The sequence below is a fragment of the Lynx rufus genome, unplaced genomic scaffold (genome assembly GCF_022079265.1).
Source record: "Lynx rufus isolate CCGP_SWC_20201006 ecotype Redwood Valley unplaced genomic scaffold, mLynRuf1.p SCAF_15, whole genome shotgun sequence".
NCBI classification, from domain to species: Eukaryota; Metazoa; Chordata; class Mammalia; order Carnivora; family Felidae; genus Lynx; species Lynx rufus.
The window spans coordinates 36,580,327-36,597,135 of NW_025814829.1; the positions used below are offsets into that span (position 1 = coordinate 36,580,327).

The 16,809-nt window shown below is 45.1% G+C and overlaps 1 protein-coding gene across 2 annotated transcripts in view; it reads right to left on the minus strand.

Annotated features, from left to right (window-relative positions):
* STX6 (syntaxin 6) overlaps positions 1–16,809 on the minus strand; it is a 51,752-nt gene that overhangs the window by 6,986 nt on the left and 27,957 nt on the right. For both annotated transcript variants that reach the window (XR_006961628.1, XM_047076862.1), the window contains exons 4-7: positions 12,880–12,942; positions 9,199–9,324; positions 7,889–7,995; positions 3,279–3,373 (exon numbers count right to left, since the gene is read on the minus strand). Coding sequence is in view for 1 of the 2 variants with exons in the window: in XM_047076862.1 (XP_046932818.1) it covers positions 3,279–3,373; positions 7,889–7,995; positions 9,199–9,324; positions 12,880–12,942 (391 nt within the window). In the remaining variant the exon portion in view is untranslated. The remainder of the gene's footprint in view (positions 1–3,278; positions 3,374–7,888; positions 7,996–9,198; positions 9,325–12,879; positions 12,943–16,809) is intronic.

Below are 16,809 nucleotides of genomic sequence, written 5' to 3' on the forward strand. Positions count from 1 at the left end.
TTCTAGGACACCATGGCTATGGAGGATCACAGTGTAAGAAGGTCCGCATCCAGGAAAATCGATTGCAAAGCTTTCCTCAGAGCAATGCTAAGTCCACAAACCAGTACTTAAATTATCTAACTGCCACGGCTGGCAAAATTTTAGAACCGGCCAAGAGACTGCCACCAAGTGACAGTAAGCAAAGTAAGTACCTTCTTGGTGGTGATCACCTTGCTCTACTTCAGACGCTCTAGAAACTCACTTAGAAACTGTGATCAGGGCAAAGACCCCACGTCTATTGGTTCCTTGTCTGAACAGGACTAGTCCAATGGGCATGGGAGGCAGAACTGGCCAACTCAGATAATATTTTTAATCTGTTTAACTATCACTTCACTGCTCAAGAGAACTTGAGTTAATCTAGCATTCTTTCATCTATTTAAAAATGCCTATAAGAACTTCAAAACACTCATTAAAATGATTAGTTGGTATTCTTCCAGGACAAAACAGCAAGACAATTGCTTCCTAACCATCCCTGCCCCCCAACCTTACACATATCCCTGTCCCCCCCACCCCCCAACATTCTCAACCCTAGATTCCCAATATCGAACCAGTTTTCCACTTTTTGGCTTTCCATCAGCCTCTCCCCAAGCCCCTCCCACCTCCAATCACTCTCTCTTCCAGGATTGCATTAAATAGGGGTTTTCATCAAGGACAACATCCCTCATACAAGCTAGCACAACGGGGACGCTCCTTTAAAGCCATTTCCCTTTGAAGTGCTAAGCTGCTGCTAGGAAGCCTGAACCAGGTAACCTCACCCGCTGACTTCTCCCCAGAAGGGGGGCAAAACTAACCACAAAGCCTTCTGCGCTCTCAAGGGAAAAGCCTAACCAGCTTTGTAAGCTCAAGACCTACTTCAAAAAGTAGATGGGAACAAAGAGAGCTCCAATGGCAGGTGTTTCTCCCCTTCCAGTATATTTTCCTCCACTGGAGAGAAAAGATAAAAAAATTTTAGAAGGTGAGGGAAGACTCAAAAGAACCTTCTACTCAAAAGAATACACCGTCCTCGGGTCACTCATAAAGCGAGTGTGGCATCTCGGCTGATTTCTTCCACGAAGCAGCCAGCCACGGGGAAGGGCAGACGTTCTGATTCTCCGGAACCGTGTGGCTGGCATGTGAGCGCGGTTACTGCCTGATCAACTTCAACATGTCTTCATATACTTTAAGTACAGATTAAAAAGCCGCGAACTTGCCCAGAAGTTATGGAGAACAGAGGCAAATACAAATTGCCTTGGTGTCAACCTGAAGCCAAGAGCACCAAGCAGGAGGCCCTGAGCAATCTTTCTCTTGGGAGCAGGCAAAGCTTAAAATGAAAAAACCATGGGCAAGCTGTCTAAACTGAAGGGCCTTTCAGGCTGAATTCTCCGTCTCCTGGCCCTTTTTCTTAGACAAATATAATTGAAGTCCCTACTTTGCTCCCCAAACTTTTCTTTCAGGATAAAGTAGCATAAAGCATAAGCAAGGCTCAGTGCTATTTATACACACTGAACGGCTTATCACAATGCAAGCACTTTTCTAAATTATTCATTCCCGGAATGCTGAGAAACAAAGACACAGTGCATCTTTGTTCTTTGCTCTTCCCCAAACAAAACTGGTGCTGAAGTAGCTACTTGACTTTGTGATGAATACACACACTAGAGAGGGCCTGGGGTTTACACTGGTTATGTAATACTTCACTAATTATTATTATTTTTTTTTTAAGTAGAAGCATGAAGGTGGGAGAGAACAGAGGAATAGGGAAGAAGGCTTTGCAAACCTTTCTCTAAGTGTGTGAAAGATTAACTAAGCTGGTGCCTGCTTCAGGCAATGAAAAGCTGCTGGAGGCATAAAGGTATTTGTCCCTGGAGAGAAAGAAGGAACTAAGTCTGGCTACGAGCTTCCCTCTGTTTTGGATAAAAAAAACAAAACAAAACAGGTCCTTTGCCCTGCAGGGCCATATTCTGCCCGACTTCCTATTTTTTAAAAAAGAAACAAACATTAAGTAAGTACTAATACGTGGGAGACACTTTAAACACTTGTACATTAATTACTATTATTTAACTTCCACAATGCTCTGAAGAGGCAGGCAACAACCTATTTTTTTACAGGTAAGAAGCTGAGCCCCAGACAACTGTTCTTTAACTTGACTATGAGTTAAACTGCTGGAAAGCAAATATAGATCTGTATTAGCCTTAGCGCAGAAGGCCGAATGAACAATTAGACCCCGTAACACATACCTGATGAGAGGAAACCCACAGAAGAATGAGGCAAGAAATGGGAAGCTCCAGCGGGGGTGCTAGTGCTCTGCTTCAACCACATTTACATCACCTCAAGGAGTACCTCAGTTCCTCCCTTGACCAAGCCACCCCCTGCCGACTAAAGAAGAAAGGAGATACTGGATGTTCTTCGGCTTTAAAATACAGTATTTCTAATGTACTAGGGGAGGTGGATTGCTGCCATCAACAAATAGAGTCACTGGAACATATCTTCCTACATAGTGACCAGTTTGAAAACTGTTAAAATTTCACCCCACTCTGGCGCAAATCTGCTGGAATATTTCACTTACGACTTTAAGTGAAAGCAATTTATTTTTTATTTAAAAAGATTTTTTTTTAAGTTTATTTATTTTGAGAAAGAAAGAGAGAGAGAGAGACCGCACGCATTGAGAGTGGGGGAGGGGCAGAGAGCGAGAGAGAGAGAGAATCACAAGCAGGATCCCCGCTGTCAGCACGGAGCCCAATGCAGGGCTCGATCTCACAAACTAGAAGATCAATGAGATCATGACCTGAGCCAAAATTAAGAGTCAGATGCTTAAATGACGGAACCACCCAGGTGCCCCTGAAAGAAATTTAAATTAGATCTGTAAGGCCATCTGATTCTGAAATGGTAGGAGTTTTTCAATAAAAGAAAGTCCAGGGAAAACAATAACCGGCTTCTTCATTACTGTTCCCTATATGGGCAAGGAAATAAGAAAGTGAAATAAAAAAGGATTTTGTAATTGCACTGAGAGTTGCTCCACTAGGAGAAAAGCCACCCACCACACCAGCCTTGTGCAGTGGGGGGGGGACACAAAGACCACTTCTCCGGTGAAGGCCATAAGTGGCAGACGAGGCCTGTGCCTACCGGTCTTCCTTCTCTGACAAGAAAGCAGACCCAAAAATGTACGACAGGAGAGAGATCTGAAGGGGCACACCTGTGAGAACGCTATAGACCATGTTTCTAGAATGAAGTAGGAATTCTTAAGCTTTAAATGCCATACATACCACTGGTCATGTGAGATACTTTTGCAAGTTTCTTCATCACATTGTCCAGCCGGGACTGAGTGCTCTCCAACTCATGGGAGAAATCATCCAACATACTGGAAAGAGAAGCAGACACAGAGGGGTGGCTGGTAAGCACAAAGTCTTGGCAACACACTGGCCATGAAATTAAATCATGGTAAGGTATGATCTTACCCCACGCCTCAGTGTTAGCAAACCTAAAACAGGTAATGTGGGGGTTTGATCAATCTATTATCCAAACTCCTTAGCACAAGACATGTTTTTTTGATTTCAGAATTTTAGGAATTTAAAAAAGCAATGAATTACACATGCTGGATATTAGCCAGCACTCGCAAGCAGGGTCTGGGGCAGACCCCATAATCAAGCATGTTAATGTTTCTGCAGAGGAATCTAACAGGAATCATAGCTGCAGTGAGTTCAGGTTAGGTTTCCTGTAATATGGGCTTGCTGAAAACTTAAAAAAAATTTTTTTAGAGCTTTGTAGAGTTTAGAAGTGTAGACCAGGCAGTGTGGAGCTGACTGATAGAAGAACAGAAACTCAGTGGCAACGCAGTGCTCTAGAAAGAGGCTGTGTGAGGTCAGACAACCAGGCTTTGCCACTTGCTTCCCCTGCTACCTTGACAAGGCACCCCACAACTCTTTGGCACAGTTTCCACATCTGTAAAATGGGGTAGCTTCCCTGCCGGGGGTCTTGTGAGCACCAGGTCACAACACAAAGCACTTCGTGGCGACAGGAGCCAAACATACTTTAATCTAATAATCATTGCCTGTAATGCACTCTGTGCTTTGTCATAACGCCGGGAGGCCCTGGGACTGCCATTCCTGACGGTGTGTGCTCCTCACCTACACCCGCAGAGAAGCCAGTGTTTTCCCACGGGGAGAAGCGGCTCCAGGAAGCTAACACTATTTTGCTGTCCAAGGTGCAGCTGGGAAAGAAAACACCAAAATACTCTCATCCCAACAATGTTTATTTCATAAATCACCAAACATTCCAGACTTTTCAACTCTGGGCTAACATGTGATCATCTCAAATATAGAATGCAACATACCAATTAGTCTTATTAAGACCAGAGGTCTTATTAGTAAGGCTCTAGTACTCTGACAGCATCAATGGCGGCTAGAAAGTCCTGGGCTCGGTCTGTGCCCACATGAAGCAGCCGACAACCCTTCAGGATTCAGGGCAACCGACTCCTCATTAAGTCAATTAAGAAATACAGTCCATGTTGACAACTAAATAAGCAAGTCTTTGTCCCTTACCTGAATTTTCACATTAAGACATTATTAGCTCATCTTAGATCCTGGTAGCATCTTAGCCCTGCAGCTGCAGACCTATCCAGGCAGGGCCAAACGCCGAAAACACAAGAGCCACCTTTGTATGCCGGGCATGACTTTTCCGACTGAGGACAAAAAGGCCAGTCACCCAGCCTCCAGCCCAAGGACACCCACTAACTAGGTTTCCAGCCCCGATCTATCTCCTCGGCGCTGTCCAAAAGAAACAGGCTGTGAATCCATACGCTATTTTGTATTTCTGGTAGCCACACATTTAAAACAAAAAGGAAGAAATTAATTTTCATAATCTGCTTTATTTGGCTCCATATAGCCAAAACATTATTGTTTCAACATGTAATCAATATTTAAAAAATCATGCACAAGCTACTTTGTGGGTTTTTTTTTTTTTTTTCATAGTAAGTCTTCAAAGTCTGGTGCATTTACATTTCGGCCACATCTCAGTTCAGACTGACCACATGTTACGTGGCCAACGGCACAGCTGCCAGTGGCTACACGTCCTGGGGAACACAGATCAGAGTCCAAGACCCACGTGTTCTCCTTTGAATTTACTTATTATTTTTACCAAAGTGACACACACTTTATTATTTTTTAAATATTTTTCTTTTTTTTAAAAAATATTTATTTTTGAGAGAGAGAGAGAGACAGAGTGCAAGCAGGGGAGGGGTGGAGACAGAGAGGGAGACATAGAATCCGAAGCAGGTTCCAGGCTCTGTCAGCACAGAGCCCAATGCCAGGCTCGAACCCATGAACTGTGAGATCATGACCTGAGCCAAAGTCGGACCCTTAACCAATTGAACCACCCAGGTGCCTCGACACACACTTTAATTTTTTTTTTTTTCAACGTTTATTTATTTTTGGGACAGAGAGAGACAGAGCATGAACGGGGGAGGGGCAGAGAGAGAGGGAGACACAGAATCGGAAACAGGCTCCAGGCTCTGAGCCATCAGCCCAGAGCCCGACGCGGGGCTCGAACTCACGGACCACGAGATCGTGACCTGGTTGAAGTCGGACGCTTAACCGACTGCGCCACCCAGGCGCCCCGACACACACTTTAAAGAGCTAAATAGCACGTTAAGACTTTTCATTAAAAAAAAAAAAAACAAAAAAACCCCAAAAAAACACAGCTGTTTCCCGCCTCCAGGACAACTGCTCCAGCCCCTCCCACTCTTCTCTCGGGCTTTCTCCACTTTTTGAAGTAAATGCTTGCACCAGAATTCTGTCCTGCTGACTCTGCACTAGAAGGGCTAGGGCTTTGCTCTGCTCCCATTTCCTTCCCCATCTCTGCATCCACCCCACACCTCCTCCTCCTTCCTTCCAACATGATTCTGTCACGGTGTGAGGAGATCGCCCTTCGGGGCTCACGCTGTCTAGAGCGAGCAAATGCTCTTCCCAGCCGGTGGCTCATGGCCACCAGCTTGCTCCTTGGCTCTCCCCACGGCTGGCCGAGGGTTCAGCTTTCTCTGGTCGGTAGAGTCGGTAACCATCCAGGATCTAAATGTTATGCTTATTGTTTGTTATTTCATGCTCTATGTCCCCATAGGTTTTATGCCGCTAAAAAACAACATCCCTCTGCCCGCACTCTAGTGGGCTTTAGGGAGGGAGCGGAGAAAAAAGGTGTATTCGGTGTGTGCAAAGTCACCATCTTTAACTGGAAGTCTACCAGGCTTCTCTGTTATCTACCGAAGCCCAAGGAGTTCAGGCAATTAGTCCTTTCCCGTCCCCCAACTGGCATTTTAGGGGAAGAATGCATTTTAGACGGAAATTAAACACGCATGCCTAGATTCCACTCTTGTAGCTTCCCACCTAGTCTCCCTGCCTCCAGTCTTGCTCTACTATGGTTGGTCATCTAAACCGCAGGTAGACATGGCACCTGGTGGCTCAGCTGGTTAAGCATCCGACTTCAGCTCAGGTCATGATCATCCCACAATTCATGGGTTTGAGCCCTGTGTCGGGTTCCGTGCTGATGGCTCAGAGCCTGGAGCCTGATTTGGATTCTGTGTCTCCCTTTCTCTCTGCCCCTCCCCTGCTTGTGCTTTGTCTCTCTCTCTCAAAAATAAACGTTAAAAAAAATTTTTTTATGCCACGGCTAGATGGGCCTGCCTGAAATGTAAACCTGACCATGGTGTCATTCCTAACACAACCTTCATGGTTTCCCATCACCCTCAGAAGAGAAAGTCCTAACCCCATAACAGGGCTTCTAAGGCCTCCCTGTCTTGACTTCTGCACCCCTCCCCACTCCCATGCTCTATACACAGTAAACCTTTCTGCCCCATGCACTGCCTCACTCTCTGTCTCGGTCGGCCCTCCCCTCACCCCCAACCCTTCACTGGGACACCTTCTCCTCACCCTTCAGGTTCCAGTTAAACACATCTTCTCAGGGACCTGGGCTAAGTCAGGTCTGCAGCTTGCGCTAGGTGAGGGCTCCCAGGTCCCATGTCCTTCCTCCTTCCTTCTCTGTCACCTCTTAATGACTTACACCATTTGTAGAACGTCCCTTCTACACAGTAAATGGTAAACTCTCTGATGGCAAAGACGGTCTGTTCTGTTCGCTCCCCTATCAATCCCCAGGACCTCCAGCAGAGCAGGTGCCATTCTGAATTTATGAAGAATGAATGTATAACAACACTGAACTTAAGAGTGCAACTGGAGAGGTTCTGAAACATCCTAGTGGATGGTCTTACTTTTTCAGAAAAAAAAATTGTGAAATGAACAGGTTTTAGAAGGATGCTTTTGGGGCCATGCTTCCAAGCGCAAAAGGAGACTGTCCCGAGGGAAAAACAAAGAAACCCAATTGTTTTTTCTTGTTTGCTCTGTGTTTACTTTTTACTTTTGAGGGAAGATTTTTTTATTAATTGAGGTTAAATTTATAAACTTTTTTTCATAATGTTAAAGTTTAAGATGCAGAGTAAGAAGTTTTATTCGATGGAGCAGGAGAGTCATGGGGTGATAAAGTGAAGCCAGCTCATGTCCTATCCTCTTCGGGACCCAAATCCCCAGGGAGGTTACAAAAGCCAGATCTGTTCATGCTCCCATTCGTCATAACACTCCAAGAATCTGCTCAGAGGAGACTGGATCTGTTTTTGCAAGGTGTAAAACTAACATGAGAATAACTCTGCCTAAACCCTGCTGAAAATTTTATCTGATGAATTTGCTTCTTTGGGGGAGGTCAGTCCGCAAGACAGAATGAAGACAGAGCTGTAAGTAAAACAGCTTTTGGTTTCACTGGCCACGTAACTGTCAGGCTTTTCAGGGGTCTCTGCCCCTCAGTTTCCCTGCAGCAAGAGGGGCACGTCGATACTCACACTGCCTGTTCCTCCAGCTCCCCTCCGATGCGCTGGGACATGTTCTTCAGCACCCCGATGCTGCCAGAGACCAGCTCCAACTGCTCATCCTGCTGCTCCACAATCAGCTGGTGCCAGAGAAACGGGAAATAAGCAATGAGAATCCATCTTACCTGGCTCCAGTCCCGGTACTCTAGCAGCTGCTCGCGTCTTTGCCAACTTGGGACAATTCTCATTCAGAAGCAAAGCCCAGAAATCCAAGGACCAGACCATCGCCTCTGAGAACACACTGCTCAAAAGGCTGGGTTGTCAGGCTACTGATACCTCCTGCTGATCCAACGTGTGAACAGTCAGCAGACCTTGAAACCACCAAGGGGGACTGATGCCGTGTGGCCCGAGTCCATTGAGGGAAAAGGCCAGGGCCAAAAGCACCTGTGCAGTAACCACTGAGCCAGGGGGGATCTGGGAAGAGGAAGCCCACACCAGGGTCAAGGTCTCAATCCACAACAGGCTGCCACAGCCTGACTACGAGAGAGAGAGCCTGGCAAACCTCTGAATGTGGGAAAACGGTGCACACCGAGTCCTTTCCTTCCTGCTCAAGGACAAACCAGAGGCGGCCCTGTGGCAGTGAGCTGTCTCAAGGACAACCACTGAGTGATAAATAATTACTGTTAATTGTGCTGTACCTTCCTCATTTTTTGTATATAAAAAAGTCTACTTGATTAACAGCAATTTAAGTAGACAACTGGTTAAACAGACATGCTAATGGAAAGAGAACACACAGTCCTACATGTATACATACAACTTCGCATTTAAGAACCAGTAGTTTCAATGCGTAGAAAACCCTCAAATCCCCAGATACATTGTTCTCAGCTTCCTTTTTAAAATACAACTACATATCAAAAGCAACAATGTGAATATAACCAACCTCGCTTTCTTTCTGCTGTATAACCTCCACCAAAGCAATTATTTTTACATATAATAGATTTTCAATGAAAAAACAAGGACTCAATTTTTCTGAAAGTGCCTTTGTTGAAATGAACAAAAAACGGAGTATAAAAGTGGAGGCGGGGAAAGAGGTTGCTAGTTTTTTGTGTTTTGTTTTTTTCAATCAATGGCCTTGTCTGTCAGTTGTGGATGTCTGGTCTGCTTTTCCTGAGAGAGCTAATCAAGCTTGGATCTCTTGACAAGGTCGTGCTCCGAAGGAGGTTCACGGCACAGGCGGACGCAGGCCGCCGCAAGACAAGTCCTCCCCCCCCCACACACACACCTGCTGGCAGTGGACGGAGGGAGGGCCTGGCTCCCACCGCAGCCTACGGGCCCTTGGGTACCTGCTGCTGGGCCTGCTGCTCCTCGATGAAATGGGAGTTGGCTAACTGGAGCTCGCGGTCGAGGCGCACATACTTCTCCGTCGTTCCGGCACTCCAGTTCTGACCACCACTGTCCCCTAGCAGCGCCTGTGACAGCGGGACGGGGCAGCCAGGTTGGGGGGGGCGGGAAACAAGCCATTACTATCTGCATAAATGCTCCACAGCAGGGACATAAAGAGTTCTCATACTGCTCACGGTGCATTTTCCACCGGGTCAGCCTTTTGTGTGGTGGTGGAGGTTGGTGCCTGTGTGGCACAATTTCAGGAATGCCGGGAAGGGCACCCGCTGCCTCCAAGCTTTCCCAATGGGACTAAAAAATGGCCTTTGGTCCCATTAAAATGCAAATAAATGTCAACTTCAAACCAACAAGTGCCCATCTGTACACACTACATAATGTAAAAGCACTCAGTCTCTGTAGGTCAGCTCTTCCTACCCTGGGAAGTTCACCAGAGACTCACAGGTTCTAGTGTAATCCCACAGATCTAGAATCCTTTTTATTCAAGTGTGAGCCAGGGAAGTTTCTGGGGTTTTGTTTTGGAAGGAGGTGGGAGAGCGCCCTAGTATGATAAGAAGCTAAGTCACAGCCTCTCACACACAGAAGCCCCAAGAACCACCAATGTCTCTTCAGTTTAACCCATACATAAATCCCAGTGCTCTTCCAGTTGAACGAAAGGGCTACAGGCTTCCCAGATAGGACCTGGGGGTTGCTTCACAGGCGGACATGGCCACGAATGAGTGCCTGATCCTGATAACCCAGGCGAGTGCTGGGCCTGAAGTTAGAGCTCTTCACCAGGGTCAGGTTTCCCAATATGAATTCAAGGAAGTTTGTAGCCAGAACAGGATAAGTCTGGAAAAAGGATAAGTCTCCCTTCCATGAAAAGGCCTGTCAGGAATGGGAAAGCTCATTCTCGGCTGCGGGCTCGGACTGGGAGCCCCACAATCCTGTCTGACTAGTTGGTCAAAGTTACTGCTCACACCAGTCCTGCATAAAGAGCCAGAAGATGCTGCTGACTAAGATTCTTTCTCCTTGTGCGGTTGCCAGATCTTCTTACCGGGTACTTTGTATCTCCGGAACTGTTAAAAGCCTAACTGATTACTCGCTTCTCTGTCTGAAAAGCCCTTTACTAGCCCCTCGGGACTGACGTGGCCCACTTCACCTGATGCTCAGAGCTGAATTTGGTCAAAGGGCCACACTTTGGGGACTGGGCTTGGCAAAGCTCCGAAGACAGAGCCTAAGTGCTGAGGTGATTATGAGAAGGGGACCAGGGCACAGGAGAGCCTCCAGCAGTCCTTAGCAACCTGGCCTCTGCAGGAAGCAGACCCGAGGCCTTTTGAAGATGGCCCTGCCCTGCCCTGATTGTAGGGTTGTCAAGTTGAAGAGATCCTGCTCCTTCTGAGCTGAAGACTCTAAGAATCTCTAAGGAGGGCAGTGGGGCCTAGTGACAATTTTTTCAAGGTCAGAATAAGGCTATATATAGTGCATCATTAGGCTACCGACAGAGAACTGGGGGCTCCACCAGCCTGGTGTGCTCCTGGTGACACAATCAGGGCTATTTTTCTAGCGCATCCATGGTCTACACTCAGGCGGACATATGTCACACCGTTAACAGTCGTCTATGCTTTACTGTGAAGCAGCTTAGATTTCACCAGTCTGACTTCCAGGACTCTGTTTTAATGGGAAAGGAGACGGCAAGGGCCCAGGGCACTGGAGGACCAGCCTGTGTGCAGGTGCCAGAGCCAGAGGTCCCAGCTCAGCCGGGGTAGCACAGCACCTGATCTGGCAGGAAGCAGCGAGGCCTGCCTGCCTGAGTGCGTACAGAAAACCGGCCCTGCGATTCTTTGACAATTTGTGACCCTATGACGTTTCACGCAACACTGAAAACAAAATTCCAGTCCACACTTGGAAAGGCAATGTGTAACTACACAGTTTGTGTATGTCAGCTCAACTTCTACTATTGGGGAATAAAACAATTCAAGTTCAGGGTAATGGAGGCCAAGAGTTCCCGATCTCACTGTCACAACTACCTTAGGTCACTCAGCTCCTGTGAGCTGAAGTGGAGACAAAAAGGGAACTTCAAAACTAGCTAGCTATGGCCAGACCCTCGGCTTCTCCCAAGAGCTAGTGCCAGATGGACCAGGTCAGTCACTGGCTTTTCCTCATTGCACCGTTAAGAGGAAGGGAGGTAGACAGGAAGAAAATAAAACACAACAATGACTTGAAAAATGAAATGCGAGAAAGGAAACAGGAAAATTAAGTTAGGTGATATCTGGAGAGCCCCCTCCCTTTCTTTGAGCTCTTACAATACTTGTTTTCAAAATTAAGTGGGTCAACAAACACGTGCAGGTATAAAGTAAGGACTTACTGATATCCAGTTGGTTAAAAATGATGAGCTGATTCTGGAGTTAACAGTCTACTAAATGGACTACTGGTAACTTTATGGAGTCTGAACGGAACTGAAGTTAAATCTAAATTTTAGGTGACTGGTGTGTGTGTGTGTGTGTATGTGTGTGTGTGTGTGTGTGTGTGTATTAAGTATTTATTTGAGGGGGGGCGGGGAGATGGGGCAGAAGGAGAGGGAGAGAGAATCCCAAGAGAATCTCTGTGCTGACAGTGCAAAGACATGGGGCTCGATCTCACAAATTGTGAGATCATGACTTGAGCCAAAATCCAGGGTCTGACGCTTAACCGACTGAGCCACCCAGGTGCCCCTGTTGTACATTTTTTAAAACTATTTTATTTTATTTTATCAGTCAGAAAGAAATGTCTACACAAAGCATCTAACTTTAAAAAGATACTTAAAATCCAAGGACTGGTCTCTTGTAGCTTTTATTTTTGATATGTCATTATCTGTGCTTTGGTTTCTGAAATGAGATTGCATGAGGTATATGTAATAACTAATAGAAACTAGACCTCATGTCAAAAAAATATTTAAGGGGCACGTGGGTGGCTCAGTTGGTTAAATGTCCGACTTTGGCTCAGGTCGGGCTCTGTGCTGACAGCTCAGAGTTTGGAGACTGCGTCGGATTCTGTGTCTCCCTCTCTCTCCACCCCTCCCCCACTCACACTCTGTCTCTCTCAAAAATAAATAAAAATTTTTAAAAATAAAATAAAAATACTTAAAATGACGAAGGACTTAAATTCACACGTTACATTAATTTAACACACATTAAGTTTCCTCCAGTGTCTTTACATAAAATTTCACTCATTCGATGTCTAGTAAGTTCTATGGGCAATGTAACAGCAGCCAGAGATTTAAAAACAGCCTGTGACACAAACTGTTCCTCACTTTCAAGGAGCATGGGGTCCAGCAGAGAAAAAGACAGGAAACGGAGCAATTACAGCACTTAACAGAGCCTTGCACACGGAACATGCACGACATGTCCAGAAGAAATGCCGTGTGGTGGGGGCTACAAGGATAAGCAGAGGGAGCTATGGGAGCCCAGATGAGAGAGCCAGAGGGTGTGAGGGAGCGGAGGGGCAGCTGACCAGTCTTTCTCACACCTGCCGACCTCACTCCAGGCTCAGCGTGTACATGTCCTCTGCTTAAAAACACAATATGCAGACATCAGCATTTTTTAATTACAAATATCTAACCATGCTATTTTCTTTGACTGATGTTGTGTATTCAGATGTTTACTCACCTGTCTGTTTTTTCGTTCAGCTAATGCCTGCACAGAGGAAGGTGACATGTGATCCTTCATGTCCTAATGAGGTAAGGAGAAGACCAGAAAACAAACGAATACCCTCAGATTAAACAATATCATGGTTAATATTTTACATGCTAGCAAAATACACATACATTATTATGAAATTTTTAAAACAAAAAGACAGCATTCTTTAAAGTCTCAAAAATAAAGGAAATAAAATAGTGGGACTGGCATTCCTTTAAAAGGGCATAACCTGGATACTAAATTTAAAGAGAAAGACAGAGGAAGGGAGCTGGGATTTCCTGAGTACCAACCACGGGTCAGAAACACCACCGAACACTTACATTTATCACTGAATTTTCATAACAACTCTATGAAGCTGGTATTATTTCTGCTTTACAGGTGAGGAGTTTGAGATCTACAAAGGCTGAGATACTCTCTTAAGGTCACACGGTCAGTAAACGGCAATCCTGGGACACAAACTCAAGAACCTGTGCTCAAGGACTGAGATCTTCAAACAGAATACATGTGAAAAATCATGCACTTTAGGATAAAGTAGATCTATCATTAAACACCAGAGAATACTTCCTCGTATTCTATCTTATTTTATTTCTGGGTTGGATTCATGTGAAGTATAGACTATTCTAATCCAAGAGTGAATTTCCAGAGCAGTATCAAAAATAATTTTGTAAAGGGATGCTTGGGTGGCTCAGTCAGGTAAGTGTCTGACTTCAGCTCAGGTCATGATCTCACTGCTTGTGGGTTTGGGCCTGGCGTCAGGGTCTGTGCTGACAGCTTAGAGCCTGGAGCCTGCTTTGGATTCTGTGTGTCCCTCTCTCTCTGCCCCTCCCCTGCTCAAGCTCTGTCTCTCTCTCAAAAATAAACATTAAAAAATAATTTTGTATGGAAAGAAAAATGAATGGACCCATTACTTACTCTGAAGTAAAACACCTGATTAAATATGAGCCATTTTCCTTATCATATTTAACCACAACCCAATATCCTTTAAAATTATTTGAATTGAGTACGATTGCTGTAATACAATTTTTCTTTAAAAACATAAATGCTGCCAAAATAACTTCATAACTTTCTGTTGGCAAGTAGGCTATTTTATAGATGCAAATGTTGAGGGATTAGGCGCTCAGAAACTTTTTCCAAGACGCATGACAAGTGAACAGCAGATGAGACAGTGCCACGGTTTTCCTAATTCCTATGGGCAGTCTGAATAATAACCACCTTGCTTCAACTTTCCCAGCACCCATTTTTACGCTCACCAAATGCTCACTAAAGCCTAATACGTGCCCACGTACAGCAGTGAGCAATACAGGCCGGGTCCCTGCCCACATGAAGCCGACACTATGGTGGAGAAAAGGCAAACAGTAATCCCACAGATAAGTCAACAAAGTGGTTGCTGTGTTGGGAAGGAGGGGAATAAACAGGGCTGGAACTGAGTGGGTGATGAATGCCACTCTAGAGGCATAGGATAGGGGGGACAGTGGAATCGAGACCTGAAGGGCAAGAATGAGTCAACCACAGAAAGAACTAAAGGCCGGGAAATCTGGGCAAAGGGAACAGCAAATACAAAAGCCTGGAGGTGGGAAACAGCTCAGTGCCTTTGGCTCTTGAGAAAGCAGGCCAGGGTGGTCCAAGGAGCCAGCTGCGTGTTTCGGGCTAGGGGACAGAAGAGAAGGCTGGCCAAACGTGCAGGCCCTTCAGGCTGCTTAGATTTTATTCTGAGGCAGGGGCTGGCAAACTTTGTTTGTAAAGGAGTAAATATTAAATATTCAGCCCATCATACACTGGTGTGTGTGTGTGTGTGTGTGTGTGTGTGCGCGCGCGCGTGCACGTTTTCTAACTATACTTTAAAAAATGTAGAACTGTTCTTAGATCTCATGGGTCATAGATTGCAGGCCCCTGTGCAAAGGCAAATGAGAAGCATTAAAGTATTTTAAGCATGGCCATGGAGTATTCTGGTTCATGTTTTAGGAGATCACTTCGGGTATTCTGTAGAAAAAAATGTTATTAATCCAGCAGAGCAAAGGTAAAGAGATCATTTTACTATAACCTGTCACTATGTCCCTCCCAGTGCTGCCCATCTAAGGGTGCATCCAGAAGGAGCAAACCCCCTCTGTTGGGGGCCTTCAACAAGAGGATATGTGAGCCCTTGGAAATGACACTGGGTAGGTAGCACATCCGAGGGGTGTTCTGTCTAGGGTCCAGTTGACCCAGAAATTCTAGAATTCTCTACCTATTTCGCTGTTCACAAACCTCAAAAAAAAAAAAAAATTAAAAAAAATGGCCACCCATAGAAACTGAGAAAAATATACTTAGTTAAAAAAAAAAAAAAAAAGCACCCACCATGAACATACAGATATTGGCTTATTTAAAACAAAGGGAATTCAGTGGTATAAGCCATGTTTCTTAAATGTGTGAGATTTACCTCAGTGAGTCACCTGGGGTGGTGTTAAATGTTCACTGGTGGGATAACATATGCTTTAAAAATGCACTTAATACATTTTATAATAGCGTAAAAAAAAAACAGTGAACATTACTTGCATAAAGAAATAATGAAAATATCAACATGTATCCAAACATGTATGGAAAAAATAACTGAAGTTCAATTAAACCTTGAACTTTATCTGTAGAACGTGTTTTTGCTGTTAGAAGTCAGGACAGTGTGGGGCACCTGGGCGGCTTAGTTGGTTAAGTATCCAACTTCAGCTCGGGTCATGATCTCACAGTTTGTGAGTTTGAGCCCCACGTCAGGCTCTGTGCTGACACCTCAGAGCCTGGAGCCTGCTTCGGATTCTGTGTCTCCTTCTCTCTCTGCCCCCTCCCCTGCTCGTGCTCTGTCTCTCAAAAATAAACATTAAAAAAATGAAAAGAAAAAAAAAAAAGAAGTCAGCACAGTGAACAGGGAAGTAGAGACCGTAAAGGCGCACAAGGAGGCTTCTAGGGGTGCTGGGAATGCTCTGGAATGCTTCCATGGCTGTCACCAGTTTACAAACTCTTCAAGCTGTGTACCTGGGATACATGCACTTTTCTCTATTTTTGTACTTCAATAAAAATGTAAAAAAAAAAAAACAAAAAAAAACTGCTGCTCTGGAACAATGGCTGGAAAGTAAACTGGACTAACTGAAAAAACTTGACATTTTGTAACAGGAGCCTTGATATTTGTGTCAAATATTCACGGCCTTGACCTAGCAATTCCACTATTAGGATTTATTTTAAGAAAACAATATAAAAGGGGCGCCTGGCTGGCTCAGTCAGTAGAGCATGCAACTCTTGATCTGAGGGTTGTGAGGTAGAGCCCCATGGTGGGTGTGGGGATTACTTAAAAATAAAATCTTAAAAAAAGAACAGTATAAAATATATACCAGAAAAAAAGCAAAGATGTACACTGCAGTGCTATTTATAATAGGAAAGAAAAATAGAAAAAAGCAGCATGTCCCAAGAAGAGAATAGTAACTTAGAGTAAACTCAGACTAATGTGCCATTTCTTTTAAGAGTCTATTTCAGGGGTGCCTGGGTGGCTCAGTTGGTTGAGTGTCCAGCTTCGGCTCGGGTCATGATCTTATGGTTTGTGAGTTCGAGCCCCATGTTGGGCTCTGTGCTGACAGCTTGCTCAGAGCCTAGAGCCTGCTCGGGATTCTGTCTCCCTTTCTCTCTGCCCCTCCCCCATTCACACTTTGTCTCTGTCTCTCTCAAAAATAAACAAACATTTAAAAAAATTTTTTTTGTTTTTTTTTTTTTGTTTTTTTAATTTTTTTTTTTTTTCAACGTTTTTATTTATTTTTGGGACAGAGAGAGACAGAGCATGAACGGGGGAGGGGCAGAGAGAGAGGGAGACACAGAATCGGAAACAGGCTCCAGGCTCCGAGCCATCAGCCCAGAGCCTGACGCGGGGCTCGAACTCACGGACCG